At 48.2% G+C, this 22,400-nt stretch overlaps 1 protein-coding gene across 3 annotated transcripts in view; it reads right to left on the bottom strand.

Moving 5' to 3' along the window:
* Positions 1–1,346: 1,346 nt before the first annotated feature.
* The window catches only part of Uros (uroporphyrinogen III synthase), a 22,093-nt gene continuing 1,039 nt past the window's right edge, over positions 1,347–22,400 (bottom strand). For 2 of the 3 annotated variants that reach the window (XM_029479344.2, XM_021167510.2), the window contains exons 2-10: positions 16,181–16,320; positions 15,697–15,780; positions 14,648–14,744; positions 13,180–13,254; positions 11,732–11,806; positions 6,353–6,433; positions 5,787–5,872; positions 4,809–4,907; positions 1,347–2,321 (exon numbers count right to left, since the gene is read on the bottom strand). In XM_029479344.2, the coding sequence (XP_029335204.1) occupies positions 2,184–2,321; positions 4,809–4,907; positions 5,787–5,872; positions 6,353–6,433; positions 11,732–11,806; positions 13,180–13,254; positions 14,648–14,744; positions 15,697–15,780; positions 16,181–16,243 (798 nt within the window). In that variant the 5' untranslated portion in view covers positions 16,244–16,320 and the 3' untranslated portion in view covers positions 1,347–2,183. Of the gene's footprint in view, positions 2,322–4,808; positions 4,908–5,786; positions 5,873–6,352; positions 6,434–11,731; positions 11,807–13,179; positions 13,255–14,647; positions 14,745–15,696; positions 15,781–16,180; positions 16,321–16,781; positions 16,852–22,400 lie in introns of those variants that run through there. The other variant, XM_085841220.1, reaches the window with a different exon arrangement.

Below are 22,400 nucleotides of genomic sequence, written 5' to 3'. Positions count from 1 at the left end.
CAAGAACTGCTAAAAGACAAACACAGGTTTTCTTAATGCAGCTCACTCTAGTCCAGGATTACCTAGTAGAAATATAGTCTGGGGACACAGTTTTCAGAGCTTTTCTGCAGGGCACTACATTTCTTTTTCTTTTTTTTAAAGATTTATTTATTTATGTATATGAGTACTCTGTAGCTGTACAGATGGTTGTGAGCCTTCATGTGGTTATTGGGAATTGAATTTAGGACCTCTGCTCGCTCTGGTCAGCCCCGCTCGCTCAGGCTCAAAGATTTATTATTATAAATAAGTACACTGTTGCTGTCTTCAGACACTCCAGAAGAGGGTGTCAGATCCCATTACAGATGGTTGTGAGCCACCATGTGGTGGCTGAGATTTGAACTCAGGACCTTTGGAAGAGCAGTCAGTGCTGTTTACCCGCTGAGCCATCTCTCCAACCCCCTACATTTCTTTTTTTTTTTTTTTTTGTATTACATGTAGTATTTATAGTATTCTGTTTTCATTTAGGACTAGCAAAGAATAATATACATACACAAATATTAGACAATTTTTGGTCTGTCCATAGGTATTCAAGTAAAATGGCTTTAATAGTTGCCATTGCAGGAGTGACTGAAATTCCTTCATTCTTATTGAGGAGCTATTAATTTCTTCACGGCTTGTCACAAATGTGAACAATAACTGTCCTTTTCAATACTTTTGATTGCTTCCTTGGGAAACTCTCTGAGCCATGAGGATGGAGACTAACTAAAAACGTTTTAAAGCTTCTGAATGGATGCCATTTGCTGAGTTTTCTTTTTTTTTTTAATTAGGTATTTTCCTCAATTACATTTCCAATGCTATCCAAAAAGTCCCCAATACACTCCCCCCCCAGTCCCCCTCCCACCCACCCCCACCCCTTGGCCCTGGCATTCCCCTGTACTGGGGCATATAAAGTTGGCAAGTCCAATGGGCCTCTCTTTCCAGTGATGGCCGACTAGGCCATCTTTTGATACAAATGCAGCTAGAGTCAAGAGCTCTGGGGTACTGGTTAGTTCATAATAATGTTCCACCTATGGAGTTGCAGTTCCCTTTAGCTCCTTGGGTACTTTCTCTAGCTCCTCCATTGGGGGCCGTGTGATCCATCCAATAGCTGACTGTGAGCATCCACTTCTGTGTTTGCTAGGACCCGGCATAGTCTCACAAGAGACAGCTATATCTGGGTCCTTTCAGCAAAATCTTGCTAGTGTATGCAATGGCCGCTACATTTCTAACACACACACACACACACACACACACACACACACACAATGCATGTGCACACACAGTCCAGAAGCAGCCAGTTTGATAAATATGCTGGTTATGTTTCAGAATGAGATAAAAAAAAAAGAAGAAATCTCTGTATTTAAAGCATAATTATCCACAGCCACCCCTCCCCAAAAGCCAGAACTTTTAAGTCTTTTTTTTTTTTAATTTTTAGATATAGTGTAGAGTGTCTCACTATATAGTCCTGGCTGACCTTAAATTCATGGCTGCTGTCTCCATTCTTGCAGTGCTGGGTTGATGAGCGTGCTACCATACTCAGCTCAGTCCTATTTTTATTTATTTATTTATTTATTTTATGATCACTAGATCTACTTCAGACATAGTGATTTATCATTCTTATCAGGTCAGCATCAGAGAGACTATGATGTTCTGTTGTCCCAGAACACCACTTTGCACCGAGAACCACAGATGATAATAGTAGGCTGCAGTTATGGCTCAGTGGTTGAGAGTACTTATTCTTTCAGAGGACCCGGGTTCAATTCCCAGTGTGCCAGCTCACAGCTGTCTCTAACTCCAGTTCGAGGGGATCTGACACTCTCGCCTTGCTTCTCCAGGCACTGGCTATGCGCTCGGCACACAGATGTACATGCAGACAAGACACCGATAAACATAAAAGAAATGCAGTTTGTAAAAGAGTGGGCACAAGTCACCACATGGTCGATTTCAGTTCCTTCTTTCTAGACACAGGAAGCTCTCTCTCGCCCTGTGTCAAATGGCAGTGATCTAATGGCCACTGAACCTGGCCTAGGCTCCAAGCTGGACTCCATGGAGGACGGTGACATGCTCACAGGCAGCTTCTCCTGATCTCCTCTCTGAATCTGGGTTCCGTCCTAGAGGCAGTGAGCTGTCCCATGCACAGGGAAGGAGCTGGCTCTGCGCAGACCTCAGCAGCAGTTGTTTGGCTTCAGCACATTCCTGATGCCTGCAGCCAGGGCTTGTGGTGTGGGGCTCTCTGCAGTGCAGCTCACAGGCAGGCCCTTGGCAGCCATAGCACGAGTTGTACTGGGGCCAATGGCTATAAACTGCAAAGGAAGAAGACACAAGAGACATAGCCTCAGCGCCATAGCAAGGGTTGTGTGCAGGTATCATCTGGATGCTTTCTGTTTTGAGGTCGTTCCTGTGTGATGTTTCACATGAACAACAGTGCCACCTAACTTGAAGCTGGTTTCAGAGTCTGCACAATACCCTTATTCAGGATATCTCTATAACCTCATGCCACAAGTGTACATATCCTTAGGGCTTGGGTATGTGTGAGGATAAAATCTAGGTGGATATCTTCCTTGGGGTCTATAGCTGCAGACAGGCCTGCTCCAGTTTCAGGGGCTCTGGGTGTGGAGCATGGGGAGCCCAGGTGGGTCTGGATCCCCCAGGCACACAGAACAGTCATAAGCTGGAAGGCCAGGGTTCAAATCCCAGCAGCATAGAGCAGAGAGGCCTTTGGCATCCATTCTTTCTTTGCCTCCACCTTCTTATCTCTAGCCAGAATGTCCCCTGAGCTGCTGGGGGGATTCCTAAAGTGGTTAGTGTGAACCACTTGGTCAATGCTGCACAGATATATGCTCACTGACACATTTATGACCTCCAGGTACACAGACGGCCACCCCACAGGCTATGTGATCACTGTGAGAAGGCAGGAGAGAAAGACAATGCAATGGCTTCCATCCATTTGGTGGCAGGTGTCATTAAGTTCTCACTGCTCTGGCATGGCTCCTTTGTGGCATTTATATGTAAGTCAGCCATAAGCAGTAAGCTCAGGTCAGAAGTCACTCTAACCTTCGGTGATGCCCTGTATTTTAAATAGTGCTGTATAAACATTGGGTCTCACAAAGACTCCTACAGAGGAAGGAAGGCCACTGTCAAATCTGGGACGGAGCTGACCGGACGTGAATGCTAAGCCACCCAATGCTTGGGTCTCAGGACTCTGTCCTCTGTGAGCCTCAAAAGTACCCATGGGGGCTAGCACTAAGTTCCAGTGATGAAGAATGACTCCCTTTAATTTATATTGGCTTTCTGGCTCTGGAATAACACACAGTCCCTTATCACCAATGTTAGCCCTGAAAGTTTCTTTCCTGGTAGTTGCAGAGCCCAAGACCCCAGTGGCATCTTTAACTACTGGTGTGTGGTGCACTAAACAGCGGCAGAATGATGACTGGAGGTGCCAAGAACCCCTGGGTTACAGAAATGAATGGAACAGATTTAAGACAGGCACACACCTTCACTATGACCCAGCTGCTGCATAGGTCTAGGCAGTACGGGCAGCCAGATCCTAAGCTGAAATTCCAAGTGTCTATTTTGCTCCAACTTGGGTTTGCTTAGTTTGAGGACTGGGTAAGGTCATGCAGTATGAGTTCTCACTGCGGCATGTCAGCCCGGGTGAGCTCTGAGGCACATTCCCACCAGCAAGCTGCACGTGCACTCCACGGTTGGTTACCTGGTGACTAGTTGTCCAGAGACACGTGAGCAGCGTTGGCACTGCTGCTAAACCTGCCCAGGTGCCTAAGTAGTCACCTGACCAGTGGCCGTGCTGAGCACCCATGGGCCATTTCTCTCCAATCCTGACAATAGGAATCAGGTGCCTCCTCCACTAACAGTCATAAAAGTTGGCTTCTAGTAATGTGGTATAGGTAACCCTGGCAAGGTGTTGAACCTCTCTGTGCTCAGTGTCCCTCCTGTAAGGAGGACAATCACCCCCATCCTGCTGGATCCCCACAACCAGACTAGCATAAGCTATGACTGATTGTACGAAATCGGATGACTGCCCAGCAACTGCTGGGACCATGGCTAGGTGTCACCATGGTGCACAGCCTGACAGTCACCTCTCTAGGTTCCAACCATGGGTTCCTCCTTTTCGGCTCCCCTGTGCCTAACCTTGAAACTGGGGGTGTCTGGATGTCCAGGTGGGTCACACCTGTGAGAGACAATTGTGATAAGCCAAAGTGTTGGGGTCACCAGACTGACTGAGCTCTGGGGTGGGGGTGGAGATGAAACCTACTGTCCCTGGGTTCTAGGCCACACTTGGTACCTTCTCCTCAGTCCCAGTGGAGTCTGGTCAAGGACAATTCTGCTGCAGATGCCACAAGTGTTGTGTTACTTGAACACTCCTAATAAATACAGTCCCTGAAAGTGTGGGTGTGAACCCTTTAAGTAAACAAAGAGAGATAACTCTAGTCTAGAGAACCAGGTCAACATGTTCAACTGGGAACAAAGGAGGGAAGGCACTAATACTGACACCAGACCCTGCCAGAAGGGCCTCACTTGAGTCCTCAAGTAACCAAGGACAGTGCCACATGGGGAAGGCCAGATATTAGCTATCCATGACAAAATACTTGGGGACAACCATCCCCAAGTTAGAATAAGACCAGCCCAGAGAAGATTAGCAATGTATGTAGAGTACCACTAACCAAGTAGCAGGCCCTTGGACTCTACAGTCACCTCATAGGTGTCTGACTCAATGTGCAAATTCCAGAAGACTGTAAGGAGCAGAAGGCCAAGTCCACAGAATACCATACCTTAATCTGGTCAAAGCTGCTGCCAGATAACGCCTGAATATACTCGAGGCTGTATTTAAGGCCGGAGGGACTGAAAAACGTGATGCTGGCTGGGATACCCTATGGAAAAGGGAAAGATGAGATCTAGCCTTTGCTACCAGACACCACTCCTCATCAACACCACCGGTCCAGCTCCAGCAGCCCCAGGGGCTCTACAATGGTATGGTCCCTGGCTGAGTGCCATTCTCAGCCCACCAAGGCACCGTTTGAAGGAAGTGTTCACAAAGCAGGCTGAGGTTGGAGAGGCTGGCCGTTCCCATTGGTTGCTCTGCTGGCCCTCTGACTGTTTGGCCAGAAGACACAGATTTCCTGGAGCCCAGGCTCAGCAATGGAGACACCCCCAGCTCCTGGAGTTAGACAGCCCTGCTAGAATCAACAGTCTTCTTGTTGGCGTCTGTCAACCTCCACCGGCGAGAGGAAGAGCAGACAGCCCACATGGTTTCTCTGCACTTGGACTGCCCCAACGGGACCCCCAGGACAGGCATGATATACAGAAGCTGTTCTAGGAGAGTAAAAGGCTGTGACTTCTGAATGGAAATGGTGGAGTCATTGACTCAAGACGCGTTCTCCACAATCCCAATCCCGATTCCACAGTGGGCTCTTCACAGTGTGGGCACAGCCTCTGCCCCATGCCATGGAGGACAAAGGCCATGACAAGGCCACTGTGTACCTCAGGCCTTTGCATATGGCAGATGCTACACAATGAGGTTCATATGAACTTCTCTCCTTTAATCCTTATTCAATTTTTACTGGGTGGGTCTATTCCTGTATTACCGATACATAAAAATGGAGCTGCAGAAAAGCCATCTGCTTAGTCACGTGGCTGGAAATGACAGAACCCCAAGGGGAATCAACACCTTCACTCTCATGTCCCCAGCTCCTGCTCCTCCCCTGGGGCCTGCCCTGCCAGGACTTGCGTTCCCTGGAAGCCCTACCTACCTGATTTTCATAGTAGCTCTCCAGGCTCCCTTGGATTCCAGGGTGTGGAATTGTCTGATAGACATGCATGCTTTCCATGGGGATCCCTGGGTACAATTAAAACCATCAGACAGGTTTCACTTTACAGGGAATGGGGGTTCTGCACCCTCTGCAGTGTGTAGCTGATGGGGACAGTCACCATACCTCTGAGAATGAGCTCCTCAGAAATGGGAAGCTCAACTAGGGGGCAAAAGGCCTTGCCCAGCCCTGTGTGACCTGCAGAGCTCCATGGAATCAATCCATAGTTGGGAAGGCTGAGTCAGCAAAGAGAGGTCCAGACAGCACAGCCTTCCTCCATACTCACACTTGCTGCTGGTTCCCGTGTCTGTGTGACTGTCCACACAGCTCTGACCTTGGCTGCTCCATAAATCCCACAGCCATGTTGGCAGCCAGTCTAGGACAGCTCTCAAAAAAGGCTTAGCATCAGGAGACCCGCTGCATCCCAACTCTGCCTGAACATGGTCACGTCTGCCTCCGGGGTCTCAGGACCTTCATCTTTGGAGGTGTCCTTAGCTAATTCTAGTCACCTTTGTCCTTGAGCATTTTTGGAAGAGTGTCTCCTTTGATAGTTCCACATGGAAAGAGAAGAGGCAGCTCTGAAGACGGCTCTGTGGACACAGAAGCAGACATTGTCAGAGCTTTGTAAAGGCTCAAAGGGTGACACCATGCAAAGAGGCCCAGGGAGGGCAGCTCCCAGGAGGGTGAGGCTGGGGACCGGGCTCAGCTCTGCTTTAAGATCTCAGTTTTAACACCTGCCACCAGAAAGGGCAAGTGCTGCACTGTGCTGACCTTGAAGGTTTCCATGGAGAACCAAGGGGGGAAATGTCAGTGAAAAGCCTGGAAAGCTAAGCCACAGAAACAAGGCACCACTGTCCTACTTGCTTCGTGAACTGTCAGGAGGAGGCGTTAGAATGGAGGTCTTGTACTTAACTAAGTAAGACTGGTATTGGCACTGGCAGAGATTTCCTAGCTCTGGAGGAGGGCTGGATGAGCCAGGCACATGCACAGGAGACAGTAAGGGACTGGCACCTTGGACTGCCTCTGTAGCCACCTTCAACAAAGACAAGTTCCCTGCCTACTTTCAACCAGCCATGCCAGGAGCTTCTTGACCAAGTCCCCAAAGGGCACAAAAGACAGAAGGCTGCTTCAGTGGCCCTGAATCTCACTGTGCCCACCCCCCACCCCCATGTGTGGAGACCCAAAGCCACGGTCAACCCTGAGCACGTTGCAACTGACAGAGCAAACAGCATGTTGTAACAAAACCATCCAAACAAACTGCAGGCTTGTCAGATGCAAGAATCCCCCCCTCCCTCAACAGCGAACACAAAGCATTTTACTAAAACCAACCATTTCCTCCATAGCAGATCAAGAAATGTAACAGGTGTTGGCTGTACACAAGCATCGTGTATTTCCTATACCAAATGATCCTTCTGAACACAGCACTGGCGACTGAGATCAGAAAGAATGGAACACCTCTCCCCAGCTGGCACTCGCTCTGGGAACAGCAGCTGAGTGACAGGCATAGCTGGAGGCGACTGTGTTTGAAGTACAAGCAACAGTGACATGCTGGTGGATGTTTTATTCAAACTGCTCTGTAAATATTGGTACCAACATGAAGAGCGAACAGACCGGGGGTGATTAACTATAGATCACAGGGGTACCTGCTGAGTTCTCTTTCTAGTGAGGTGCTGCAGGTATCACTCCTAGGCAAACATTTTCAAAGCCGCGTTCAGGCTCTGTGCTATCAACCCTAGCCTAGGAGTCCCTCCTGGGAGTTCAACAACATGTGGGTTGAAGGTGCAAGTAGCTAGGGGCTAGAGCTCTTCCTACAGGAAGCCAAACAGCTCAACTTTCCAGCAATCTTCGTCCCAAAGGCAGCCAAGAGCTTCTGGATGATTCAAGAGTCTCTCCTTCACCCCTTCATACTGCCAGAGAAGACTGACAGTGCAGGAGTTGGAGGAGGACGGACCTGAGGAAGTCTCCACAGACAAAGCAGCAGCCCCGGATGTAGGTAAGAACTGAGATGCGCACTTCTGCCTCAACTGAAGGCTACCTGGAGCATGGGAGCTCGATCTCTGTTCACCCAGGAGGCCATCTGAAACAAAGGTAGTACAATCCTCCTGGTCTTCTTTGTCTCTTTAAACGTGACTATCTTTGATCCGATGCCTTTTACATTGTAAATATTCTCTCCTTCAAAGAGAGGGCCAGTGAGAGGACGCTGTCTATAATGAGTGACCAGGTTAAACGAGTCAACAGCTGTAAGTGCCCACAACAATGCCTGTCTCATAGTAAATAACTGTTAAGTAAGATAGCTAGGAGGTGGCTTTGTTACAACACACACTAGAAGTAGATTTGAAACTTTTAAAATTGGGCCACAAAGTTTACTTCAAGAGAAACTCATTAATGCCTTGGTAAACAAAACCAGAGGTGAAGGTCTTCATTAGCAGCAGGTAACTAGGACTTTATTTGTAATTCTAATTGCAAATGCAAGATTTATTAGGCCTACAGACTTGCTGGTAATAAATTAGAAGTAATAATGGCTTTGCAAAGACTTCACCCCAGGGCTGGCGTCGAGACTCATTGGGTAGGGGTACTTAAGCCTGATGATCTAAGTTTGAACCCTAGAACCCGCATGTAGGAGAGAACCAATCCCGGGAGACAGGGCAAAGCATGTCACTCTCCACCCTGCCACCCTGTGCCAGACGCCTGGGGCACAGTGTGAGCACTCACAAATGGCACTGGCCCTCTGCCTTGTGCTCATAAGGCCTTATGATGAACAATGGCTTCAGCACTTCTGTCCCCTTCCAAATAGATGCATCTAATTTGAGTATGTTTAAGATCTGCCCTAGAGACAGGTGAAAGCAAACTGTCCCATTTATAGAACAGGCAATTCTCCCTCATGGACACACCCCGATCTGTCCTTTACACCTTAGGTCTACATTTTGAAAAGACAGACTTTGGTGCTATATACAGCTGTATGCCAGGTCTGGCTATGCCTCTAAATCTAGCTGGGCACCTGTATCCTTATTATGCCCTTTATAATAGACCAATGCACATGGACAGAGGGTTGCCCTGAGTCCTAGGAGCCATTCTACCAAGTTACTGACCCCCAGGAGGGGACTCTGGGAACAAGATCTGGAACCCAGTTGGACAGAGTATGGGTCCCTTGGACACTCAATATTTACACCTAAAGTCAGGGGCAGTCTGTAGGATGGCACCTTTTCCTGTGGTTGGTTCAGAGCTAAAGGACAGTGCTGGGCACGCAGCTGGGGTCTGAAGAGTGGCAGACCTGGCTGTGGGTGTGAGGAAAGCCCATTTAGTGCTGGTAGCAGTCTCCCCACACCAAGGGCTGGCTGCTTTCACTGCTTAGTCCACCTGTCTTCCCAAGCCTGGCTGAAGTGGGAGCTCCCAAGAGGCAGGGACACTGGAGGGTGGGGCCTGGACCCTGCACTCTCACAGACCTGAGATTGAACTGACGTAGTCTCCTATGAAGTAGCAGAGACTGTGGGAGTGGGAAAGACAAGTTCTGTCTATGCCTCAGGTGCCCAACAGGCCTCTGCCAATGAGCATGGGGCTCAAGAGAATGTAGGCTTGGTTAACCACCTTGTGGCTAGAACTCCCTCTCTGAAGAAGAGTGATCAGAGGGGGCCCCCCTCGGATATCTTCAAGCTGGAGGTCCCCCCCACCCCGCAAAGCTCTGCTACACCAGGGTCAGTCCTTAGAACTCTCACCTCAGTAGGGTGCCCTCTTAGTCTGCCTGGCCAGCAGTGCTTGAAGGCGAGTGGACACAAAGCAGGGTTCAGTTAGGTTTGTTGGAGGTGATGGGCAAGGTCGAGTCTGAATTCTAACCCTGTAACCTCACAGCATTCATCCTTGGTCCCAGAGACTCACAGCACACTAAGAAAGAACTTCCAGAGAGGACAGGAGCCCCTCACTGTCGGGCACAGGGGCACTGGCCGTTAGTGGCAGCTGAATTACGAAATGTGCCCAGTCTGCCTTAGGAATTTTCTTTAATTTAGATTACTGCGACTACCATGTTGGATGACACATTTGTCACTAACACAGCTCCTACCTTCCTTGGCTGGCTATGAAGACTGGCTCCTGAGCACACTGGGTACTTGTTAACACTAGTTTTCAGTGTTGATGCTGGGCATTTAATTAACAGAAATGTAAGTATTCATTTTTTAATTGTTTTTGGTGCTGGGGAATGAATCCAAGACCTCATGAATACTAGAGAAGTGCTCTGATTCTCAACTATACCCCCAGCTTTGAAACTGGTTTTGAAAGACAACTGATATGATACTAATATAGCCTCAAAGAGGCTAATATAGATTGAAGTGCCAGGGTCGGGGGATACCCACAGGGGTCCCGACCTGCTCAGAGGAGAAGGGGGAGAGGGATGGGGAAGGACTGTGGGAGGGAGTGACAAGGAGGGGGCAGTGAGCAAGATAGAAAGTAAATAAGTAAAAAATAAAAATAAATAAAAAAGTAAAAATTTAAAAACTAATAGAAAGATGCTCTAGACTCATTTCTGTGGCTATGATAAGCTCTCTGACAAAACCTGACTTAGGGAGGAAGGGGTTGACTTCAGGTGACAGGTCATAGTCCATCACTGAGGGCAGTAAGAGCAGGAACTTGAAGCAAGAGACTGACTGTAGAGGAATGCTCCTAGCTGACTCTTTCACAGACGTAGGCTTAGCTAGCTCTCTTATGCAACCCAGGACCACCTGACCAAGGAATGTTGCCGCCCACAGTGGGCTGGACCCTCCTACATCAATTATCAATCCAGACAATCGCCCCTAGACATATCCACAGTCCAGTCTGATCTCGGTAATTCCTCGACTGCAATTCCTCAGGCTACTCTAGGCTATGTCAAGTTGACAGTCAAAGCTAATCAAAACAGCTGTCTATTTCCATATTGCAAAAAGTGGAGAGCCAGCAACTTGCTGAGGGTCTCTGCCATTCCCTGACTGCTACTGAAAGCTGCTCGTGGCTCTGCCCAGGGTCTGTCTACAGTCTAGGAAGCCTCAGTCCAAAAGGAAGGGCTGTTTTAAGGAGCAGCTTCCAGAGGAACATTACAATGTAAAAGCTAGAGAGCCTTCTGGCAATAAAAGCATCTTAGGGCAGGAGAAGCTCAGAAGACTTTAGCACACACGTTTGCAAATCACAAACGCCAATACCACCTTGAGAAGCTACAGCTTATAACAAATAGACTCTGTTTTATCCATCATCGTTTGAAAAGCATAACGAGACCCATTGGAAGTCCTTCTCTCTTTACCCATTCAATATGCTAAGGGAAAAGAAGATGCCCAGCTCCTAACCTCTGAGGAAAGCCACAGTCATGCCAGCACTCTAGCCCAGCAGCTCCCCAAGCAAGTCTCCAGAAGGGTCAGCCAGTATGTTACAGACCCAGTGAGAGGCAAGAACCAGAGTTTATATTCCCCCTGTTCTCCTGTTCCAACCTCAGGGTCTGATAGCTCTGACAGAGACCTGCCTGCAAGGCTGGAGACACCTGGCTGCTGGCCTTGTGAGCAGGTCCAGATGCCCTCTGCTGAGACTGTGCAGGACTCTACTTCAATCCGTGTGGCTGGGTGACACGCTGCAAGTACCTGTGTCTACAGCTGGCTTAGACAGACGGGGAAGAGAGCAGGAGACACTATGTACAGAGGACACACTCAATCTTCCTGTCCTCACTCCAAAATCTGCACTCTACAGATCTCTCCTCTGTGTTCTTCAGAAGCCTAGAGCCCATCAGTAGCTTAGGGTAAATCACTGTCTAAATCCCAGCAGCCCCAGAGCCGGTCCACATGCTGACCAATGGGAAGTCAGTTCTTGTTCCGAGAGCACCGTGTGCGGGGGTGGGGTGGGGTGGGGGGTGGCTTTCATCTGGGTCCGTCTTCACTTACTTGAGCAAATATATTCAGCAAGCTTTTCTGCATTTCCACTGCCCGCTCCTTTTGCATCCAGGCCAATTTTATTCACTGAAAAACAACAAAGAGATGAATTCCTTTTTCGGGTATTGAAGCTCTTTCGTTCCCGCACTACCTTTTTTTTTTTTTTCCGAGACAGGGTTTCTCTGTGTAGCCCTGGCTGTCCTGGAACTCACTTTGTAGACCAGGCTGGCCTCCTACTCAGAAATCCGCCTGCCTCTGCCTCCCGAGTGCTGGGATTAAAGGCATGCACCACCACGCCCGGCCCTGCACTACCTTTAAAGTGCAAATGTCCAGGCTGTTCTCTGGCTCACAGCGAAGTGTCCTCTGAAGCCAAGTAATAAGACCATGGCTGTCCTTTCAGAAGGAGCCCTGAGCACAGCCTCCCTAGACAGGAGTCTTTGTCTTGAATAGCTTCTCTGAACCCCACTTATCTACATGAGCCAAAAACACCAGCCCTGTAAGACTGTCTTGGTGCTCGTGTGATAATGAGGCCAGCTGTTGGCCTCTGCTTATCAGACAGTCAGCATTTGGAAGCTGCTAAGTTCTGCAAGCATCTCTTTGGAGAACCCTCATTTCATCAGGGAGATGTGATCAGCTTCCATCGGGAAATGGGTAATGGGCTCGAGTGGCCAGACTGGAATGGAGGGGGCAGAGGGAAGGTTTCACAGCAACCAACAAGGACCCGCAGCACTGCAGACACAGGGAGTTTAGGGAGGGTGCTAGCCCGGCCCCTCTCTCTATGTGGCACTGGAGCTCCAACTCACAGAGATCCTCTTGCCTGTCCCCTGAGTGCTGGGTGGGATGAAAGGCGTGTGCCACTACACCCACAAGCTCTTCGTGACGAGAAGAAGCAGACAGATGAAGGCTTCTTGCCTTCTCCAGAAAGTGAACACTCGGCTAATCTGCCGAGGATATAGATAAAGGCAGGGCCACTCAGGACTGCCACCTGCACAAGGGGACACACGACTTCCAGAGGAAAGAGGTCTGTTGGGCCTTCCATTCAGGAGCTAAACAACCAGGACCTGTCACCACCAAGGACAGCTTCACTGGGACCACCGTGGGCTTTTTACTCAGGGACTATTAGAAAGTCTGAGGAAAATGTCTTATGCAGGTGTGGACTCTGTTCAGGACGAATGAGTCAAGCAGCCTAGAGTCCCCAGGAACCGAGCAGAGGCAGGACGAACTGCTATGAGGCTGGTGGTAAGTGCAGTTGGCACATGTGACATGCCCCACCCCCATTCTCATCTTACCGTTTCATTTCCCCCCATTTCAGTTACTCTTGGTCAATTACGGTCTGAAAAGACTAAATGGAAAATTCCACAAATAAGCAGCTCACAGGTTTTGGATAGTATATGATCTGAATATGAAACCTCATCCATCTAGCCTAGCATTCAAACCCTCATCTTCCCGTGACTCCTTACCTAGAGAAGCGGTGGCACGTCCAACCACGTACACAGACTTGGCATTCCATCTGTCTTTCAGAGACTTCTCCCAGGCTGCAAAGCGTGAAATTACGTATGAGCTATACATACAAAGTGGCCAGCTAAATGTCACTGTGGTAGCTTGTGTCTTCATTCTAAGGGCCCAGCCTTTGCTTCAGCAGGAAACTCGGCTCTTAGGATCTGAAGTGAGCCATCTACTTGTGCCAGGGGACAACAGCAGCAGCAGCATCACCCTCAGTTCCTCACTACCCACTCTGTCCCTTACAACATCCTGGATGCTCCTCTATGGGGCTCAGAGTACATGCAGTGTCCATCAAAAGCCCGTGGCTCAGAACACCTGGCACCGAGCAGACAGATCACATGTTCCAGCTAGGAATGAGAGTGACCTCATGGTTTGGGTGTGATGACGCTTACTCCAAGGCCAGGTCACTGAGGGCAAGGAAGATCAAGGAGCCCACAGCAGCCAAGATGGCTGCATGAATCCAGGCCTTATAGGACTCCAAAAACCGCAGCACTAACCATCTCCCAATTGCCTCCCCTCACTGGAAGACCTCTCCAAGCCTGTGTCTTTTTAAGATTTATTTATTTATTATATGTAAGTACACTGTAGTTGTCTTCAGACATTCTAGAAGAAGGCATCAGATCTCATTACGGATGGTTGTGAGCCACCATGTGGTTGCTGGGATTTGAACTCAGGACCTTTGGAAGAGCAGTCAGTGCTCTTACCCACTGAGCCACCTCACCAGCCCCAAGCCTGTGTCTTGACTGTAAAGTGAGGTCACAGAGCTTCGAACACCCCAGGACTATATTTGGCACTCAGTCTAAAGTACAACAGGTCCTCCACTAGTGTCAGCTAAGTAGCCAGCCAGGCTGGAGTCTGGGTTCAGGAACTGTGTAGGCTCACCACATACTGCTGTAATGGAGAGGAAGAATAGCCATGCTGAAAAGGGCCCAGTGGGGCCGGGAAGCATCTCCCTGAGACTAACTGTTCTCATCGTCCTCTGAGTAAAGCATCACTTACCCTACTTTTAGAGGAAGAACCTGGTAGGACACACAAGTGAAAGTTTAGAAGGTAATGGAGGGCTAGTGAGATACTTCAGCCAGCATGGCTGCTTGCTACCACGCCTGGTGGGCTGTGCTTGGTCCCTGGGACCCATGAGGTGGAAGGAAAGAACCGGCTCCTGTGGACTGTCCTCTCACGTCTAAACACTTATCATGCCATGCACCCAATAAGCAAGTAAGTCAATAATATTAAATATAATGAATTAAACAGCTAGTGAGAGCACGCTCTCAGCCACGGCTGCCTGGGGCCTCAGGGGGCACCTGTGAGCCAGCTCCCCCAGGCACTCAGTTCTGTTGGGCATGCAGCTCCCTCTGGACTCCAGTGTCTCAGAGGAAATGGGAGCAGGCAAGAGTCTGCTGGACTCCAGAGCAGACCCACGCTCACCTTCAGTTTTATTGTCTTTCTCCAAACACAGCTTCACTGCTTCCACTGCCCTGGGGCTGGTGAAAATGAGTCCTCCAAAGCCTTCAGGATGAGACAGCTGCACCGAAACCAACAGAGGCTGGCTTAGACCCACCTCTCAAAGAGCTACGGCCCCAAAGTCCAAAATGCATCCACAAAGAAGCAGACAACTGGTCCTTCTACCCGTCCATCCCTCCACCCACCTGACACTTGTTTATTGCTGTCTCTGGGCCTGGAGCCATTCTAGGCTGTGGGTAAGCCCGTTTATTGTCACGGCTCTTCCCTCAAGAAGCTCCTTCTAGGACAGAGACAGACAACTGCAACCCGGAGATACACAGAGCAGCGGGGCCTGACCCAGCCTGGGCCATGTCAGTGCAGTAAGGCACAGGCAGGAGGGAAAACTTGATCTGCATCCACAACACAACCAGACTCTGAAGGAGGTAAAACCCAGCTGAGGCCTGGGCTTCAGATACAATACTTTGCTGAACACTTCGGAGCCAGGCACTGAGCCGCTGTGTATTGAATCTTTGGGTTTTTGCAGTACTGGGTACCAGACATCCATGGGCACACTCAGCAAACCCTCAGGCCACCACCAATCTGTAACACTTTGAGACTTCACTCGACCTGATTCCTGAAGTATCTGCTGAGCAGAGCAAGGTGGTGGGCAGAAGCCCTGGGCTCACATTCAGCCCTGCCTTCCTGGCCAAGAAGCCTGGCATGAGTCTATAACAGAGCTCATTCTAATGTCAGAAGCGCCTGCCTGGTAGTCTGTGCAGAGGCCAGAAGTGGACTACATGGTCCCTACCTGTGAGAGCCAGGCTGGTGATCCCCAGGCCCTATCTCCAGGGCCCATGGCCTCCTGACAAAGGAGACAGCGGCTTAGGCAGAGAAGCCTATGAGAAGTCTCCCCACAATCAGGTAAGTGTGTATTGCCCTTGTGATCATGTCTAGTGGTAAAATGAGGTGAACATTCTCATGGCTTGGTAGGGCAGGAATTGTACAGAGAGCAAGCCTTAGCCTGGGGCTCTTACCTTTTCTGACAAACTGGGGAGAGACATAAACTCAAACGACAGCACAGGAATCAGTGTGGCTTCCAGGCCACACAATCGCAGCTCCTGCAAAGGAAACAATGTCACTCTGCGGGGCTGGAGAGATGGCTCAGCGGTTAAGAGCACTGACTGGCTCTTCCAAAGGTCCCGAGTTCAAATCCCAGCAACCATCCATAATGAGATCTGATGCCCTCTTCTGGGGTGTCTGAAGACAGCTACAGTGTACTTACATATAATAAATAAATAAATAAATCTTAAAAAAAAAAAAAAAAAAGAATGTCACTCTGGGTTGGCCAGGGTTGTCTTGAAAATAAGGGAAGTGACGTCATATTAAGCACCAAATGTTATCCGGAAGCGAGGGAGCACAGCAGCATCACATTAGCTACGCACCAAGTTCACCGAGTGTTAGCATCCCCATCCCAGCCTCCAGGAGCAAGGGGTCACGGAATAAGGCTCGGCCACTTACCTGGATATATGGATCCTGGCCACTGTCATCCTCCTTGGCGTCTTTTAGTAAGAGAACCTTCATTGTGCCTCGCAGTCCTTCTAAAAGACGCTGCTGCGACAGAGCGAGGAAATGGATCTTACTTAGATCTCAGACTGTTCCTAGGTGATGTTGGAAGGAGAGAGGCAAGAAGGAGGCAATCAATTGCCTGTGCCGAGCTAAATGGGCTTGGTCTTTCTCAAGCCCTCTGTCACTGATAAGGCCGAGGGAGATCGTGTTAGCTGCTGATACTGCCTGGAAAGGCAAGTGAGAGCCATTAGTGAAACCAAGTGTCTAAGCCAGACAGTGGCTAGCCAGAGACACACGGTGTGTTCTGGGGCAGACCAGTGGCAGATAGAGAAAGGAGCATCTTAATTTAAGGAGGTAAATGAGTAAGGAAGCAAATAAATAATTATTTCCTTTTCAACATGAATAAGCCATGCCACTCATAAGCCCTTTAGGAAATAGCTATATTGGGTTTTCCACCTCTCAAACCATGCCTAGTAAATGTTAACCAAGTTTCCCAAGGTAATCTATCAACCTAGACATAAGCTGTCAACATGCACTACCCATAAAAACTTACATAATTCATACCCCTTCTTCCTGTAAGAATACATGCAAGACAACAATCAAGACAGTACACAAAGACTGGCATAAAAATCTCATTTCAGGCTGGATGTGATGGCATACACCTTTTTTTTTTTTTTTTTTGGTTTTTCGAGACAGGGTTTCTCTGTATAGCCCTGGCTGTCCTGGAACTCACTTTGTAGACCAGGTTGGCCTTGAACTCAGAAATCCGCCTGCCTCTGCCTCCCGAGTGCTGGGATTAAAGGCGTGCGCCACCACGCCCGGCGGCATACACCTTTTTAATCCCAGCACTTGGGAGGCACAGGCAGGTGAACTCAGGCCACCTGAATCTACACAGCAAGTTTCAGGCCAGCAAGGGCTACATAGTGAAACCCTGTCTCAACACAGACAAAGACTTTCTTGGTCATGTCTATAGTTTCCAATAACTGGAAACAACATAAGTATCCAGTGAGAGGCTGGTTGAGTAAACTATGATGTAGGTTTTAGGAAATCATTAACATCTTGACAAATAACCGAATCACATGGTTATCTGATCAAACATGGTAAGTAAAACCTGCATGAACACTTACATCAGTAGTTTGGCTTTATGCTTAAATATATGAGAAAATGCACACCAAGACATTAATAGTACTTATTTCTGAGTAGGTGTTAGTATGATTTTTCTTCCTTTCTACTTCTTTATTATCCAAAAGTGTTACGAGCATTATCTTCCTGGTTGTATGAGAGATATTTTAAAAATCACTCAATAGTCTCACAATAAACGCCAGGTAAGTTATACATAGTAAACCTAGTTGAGACTCATCAAAAGAAGACACTTGGAAGCGGAAACTAATGAGCTCTGGGAGGCATGGTTCACAAGTTACAGTGTAACTTGGTCACACTGATGGCTGGAAGAGTCCATCCATGGAACATTAGGAAATCTGGCCCAAAATGAATTGTTCTACATCAGTAACCAAATCCAGCTAACTGGATAAGGATTAGGAAAGGATGTTCTAGCTATTGCTGCCGTCGGTGTCAGAGAAATGGGGGAGAGGGTGAAAAACAGATAGAATGGTTCCTACTCCTTCCCTAGATCCTCAAAATGTCTCCCCGCTAACTGGGACCCTGCCCCCTGTGGGACCACACCCCACTAACTGGGACCCCGTCCCCTGTGGGACCACACCCCACTAACTGGGACTCCGCCCCCTGTGGGACCATACCCTGCTATCTGGGACCCTGCCCACTGTTGGACCATACCACACATCTTTATGTCATTTCAGTTTTCCAAGTTTACAATAATAAACCCTAATTTCTTATTTTACTTTGTGCTCTGACTTGTTCTTTGGAGATAAGATACCACACTGCAGTATAGCTCAGGCTGGTTGGAACTATGTGGCTCAGGATGGCTTTGAACTTAAGGTAATCCTCCTGTATCAGCCTCCAAAGTGCTAGTATATTACAGGCATGCACTGCTACACCTCAGTACGTTAAGTCTTGGCTGGATTGAAAACAGCTCAGGAGACCCGTAAAGCACATGCTGGGTGTATCTGTAAGGGTTTTTCCAGAAAGGATTAAAGGGAGAACCTGCCTTAGAATGCACCCTCCTAGTGAGGCCTGGGTGGAAGATGGGACAAAGGAGAATGCCACGCCTAAGCCTCCCATTCTACAGTACCAAGCCTTAGCCCCATAAGGGTCTAACCTCTAAAACCTTGAGCCAAAATGCATGACCACTTCCTCTCGTTGCAGGGATATTTTCCCTCCAGACCCAGCTTCAGCCTGAACAGAGCCTGTGTGTCCCGTTGGCCTGCCCTTCTTGCTGGTTTGTACAGTGGATCCCAACCTGCCTTGCCAACCGCACAGTTATGCAAGGCAGTTTTCTTCAAACGCATCTCCTAACACATATCTCTCCTTGCCTGTCTCTTGGCTTCCACTCCAATGCACCTTCAATGGGAGCTCTAGGAATCTGGTATGACATCTAGTGGCAACTTAGCATTTTCCGGCTGAAGAATGAATTCTTCTGGGGCCCACAATGCAAGCAATGGGACTGGGGATTAAAAAGCCAAAATATGGTGCTGTGGAGAACAGGTAATCCTGTAGCCTTGCTGTGTGTGCCTGTCGTGGCCCCAGGCTCTGGCACACGAGACCCCGGTTTCACAGAGGACATGCCTTACAAAACAATGAAGTCAATCTCTCACTTGTCTTTCTAGTTGCCGGACAGTCGTCGTGAGAGTCAAGTCTACAGGATTTACTTGCGGTTTCTTGGTAATTTCAGGTACCAAGTGCTGTGAGGTGACGAGATAGTACCTAGGGTTCTGACAGCTTAGGTCTTACCTCTCCGGGTACCAGGGAGACTGTTCTGGGAGTCAGTGATGTCTGAATCGAAACCTGAACCACAACAGCACAGGGCAGAGGAGCAGGCCATGCTTTGCAAGCACCAGGCCCTGGATTTGACTCCTGAATTGGGCAGTAAGGAGAGATGCTCCAGCATTAGGCAGAGAGCCTGGACGTCTCCAAGAAAGAACAGGTATGCTCAAGGAGGGCTTGGGATTTCGTTTAACCCAGAGTGTGGCCTTATTCCTGGGAGTTAGTTTCCCATCTCCTTAAGGAAATGCAATCGTTTCCCTGGTTCTAAAGATGCTGGGTAAACTTAAAGTGTATATTTCTATGGTATGAACAAATACTTCTGGGGAGAAAAAGCCTTCAAAAAGCCAGTGTCTAAAAGGACACCAGCTACAATGTACCCTGAAAACTTTCTGGACTAACCTAACCTGGAATCCTGAAGCAGCGAGCACTTTTTACACACTGCCTTCCATGCACAACCGTCTCCATGTCGTGACTCCATTACCCACCCCTATTATTCACAGCCGGTGCTAGTTCTATGTACAATTTGTTTCCCTTTCTCAAAATTTTATCACAAAAATTCTCTTGGCTGTCAGATCCAGCTGCTATCTTGTTGCTGGTAGTTACAGAAAGTGTCCTCGGACCTCGTCCTTTTTCGACTAGCAAGCACATCGCTTGGCAAACCTTTTATTTCAGAGGATGCTCGCTCACAAAACATGCTGAGCACCAGACACATAGGAAAGTTAGTAAAGTTTGAAGTGATAGGGACTGACAGGATAGATTGTAGTCCAAAGCTGAGAGCCGAGAACCCAGGGGCACCAGGCATCAGGAGGGGAGGGAGAGGATGGGCTGCCCTCCTTTCCTTTTGCTCCCTGCAGCCCACAGATTAGACAGTGCCTACATGCTCTATGTACTCCACTCAGCCTTCAGATCCACATGCAAGTCCCTTCTGGGAGCACCTCCACAGGCACACTGGGAAGACACCTAACCAGCTAGCTGGGCATCTCACAATCCAGTCAGGTTGACGGATCAAATTGTCACGGTGGACTAAGCATTTTACAATCCTCACTTAGCCTGCAAAGCAGCTTAACAAGAAGGAGAAACCAAGTCTTTTAATCTGCCCATGGTCAGCAGAATAAATGATAGAATCAGGATCTAGATCTGAAGCCCGGGGCTCAGTCTCCTAACCACTGGCTACCAGCTGACCTTTAAGTCAAATTCTGTGCTAAAGAGGAAGAGTGAGCCAGAAGTTATCAGTCCACTGCCTAAGGTCCCTGTGGTCAGCACAGCACAGGCGAGCCATCTATTTACAGATGCTAGACTACACTCTGTCCATGGGCTTGATATCAGGAATTAATCTGAGGACACAAACAGGCCTTTCCTTTTTTTCTACCCTGCAAAGTAATATAGGCTCCTGGTGGAAAGATTTTGCAAATTACAAAAAAATAATTTTACAAAAGTAGTTAATTGTATGATTATAATTAAAAGTAGTTAATTGTATGATGTATAATTGCACTTCTAGGCAGATCTCAAAAGAACAAAAGCAGAGACTTGAGGTATTTGTACACTCATGTTTATAGGAGCACTGTCTAATAGGTAAAACCTACAAGCAAATCTAAGTGTCTGCAGACATAAGACTAAATATGAAGGCCATGTGAGCCATGTTCAGCCTTAGGTATGAAATCATGGCCCGACAGTAGTGGCGCACACCTTTAATTCTAGTACTTGGGAAGCAGAGGCCGGCGGATTTCTGAGTTTGAGGCCAGCCTGGTCTACAGAGAGCGTTCCAGGAAAGCCAGGGCTACACAGACTACACAGAGAAACCCTGTCTTGAAAAACAAAAAACAAAAAAAAAAATGATGCCTGAGTACTGTGATTACAATTACAATCACTGTGAAAGGTGATACTGGGGAACTGGTTCTTTTTGTCTATGCATGCGTACCCTGTTGATGAAAGGTGTTGTCTTCTACTGCTTTTAATCTCATTTTTTAGAAACAGGTCTCTCATTGAACCTGAAGCTAACTGATTCGGTAAATTAGTTGGCCATCACCCCAGTGCTAGGGTTACAGTTGCAGCATGCGGGAGCTGAGAAATGCTGGTACACCAAGCATTTTACCCACTAAGCTGTCTCCTGGCCTGATACTGGGGAATTGTTTAAAGGATAGTTTTGCAAGGTATAAAACAGTCAAAGGATGGATAGTGTGATGGTTGTGAAACAGTATGGGTGAGCGTGAGCCAAGAACCAGGCACTCAAGTGCTAAGTTTGGCTATGCATACTTTACCATAACAAACTATAAAGACATAGGGGGTGGGGATGTTCAGGAGACTCAGTGCAATTCTATTGACATGTTTTAAATCTTTTTTCTCTGTTATTATACCTTGGGGTATTATTATACCATGGGATAGGTATGCATGGCAAGCTATTATTAGCCTTGCAATAGATTATAGGAGTGTGGTTTTGGACAATTACAAAACCAAGGCAGCCATTTAAAGCTACTTTATCAGAGGTGGAGTCCTGGTGTCATTACTGTCCACGATAGAGCCTGGTAGATAAGACACTCCCAGGACACTTGGATTCCACAGAATGCCATCATGGGGGACCTGAGCTAGTGGGGGTCCCTGGTATCCTATTTCCTATTGATGATCACTGGGGCTATTCACATTTCCTAAACTTCTCTGGCAAAGGTTTCCTTACCTCTAGGGACAGCTCACTCTGGTTTGGAAATCAAACATACTTCATAAGCTGTCGTTATTTTTGAGAAAAAGGAGACCCACGGAGTTTATTGTCAGAAAGTTAATATTTCCCCTACTTAATGATTTCATTGTCAATAATATTTACAAGGAGCTGCAAATTGCAAAAGGACTGAGGAATAAACCTGACTGGTAGACCTGATTTATCTGATACGGGTTTTAACCATTAGGGCATTTCCAAAAATTCGGCTTCTTTTGAAACAGATCTGAAGCGTTGGACAAGTACTTCGTTTAGCCACAAAGTGGTGGCAGAGGTGGGGTACACTCGTTAACTTGCCGCGATCTCCTACTTTCTGTTCTATTCTTTTCAAAAAATTCTTTTTAACGACGCCGTGGGCCTGAGGTAGCAAAGGTCGTAATGTCTACTTAGAACTTTGTTAGGGAGATGGCGCGGGGCTGGCCCTGTCTGGATCGGCGGATCTTCCGGCGTGCGCGGACTCCGCCAGCGCCAGTGAGCGCGAGGTTGGCAGCTGCACGGGGGTCCCGCCCCACGGTGTCAGGGATGGCAAAGACCAGCGTGCACGTCCACAGGCCCGTGTTCTAG

This window comes from Mus caroli, unplaced genomic scaffold (assembly GCF_978045245.1).
Source record: "Mus caroli unplaced genomic scaffold, Mus_caroli_1 scaffold_8, whole genome shotgun sequence".
NCBI classification, from domain to species: domain Eukaryota; kingdom Metazoa; phylum Chordata; class Mammalia; order Rodentia; family Muridae; genus Mus; species Mus caroli.
This window is presented reverse-complemented; position numbering and strand designations above follow the sequence as displayed.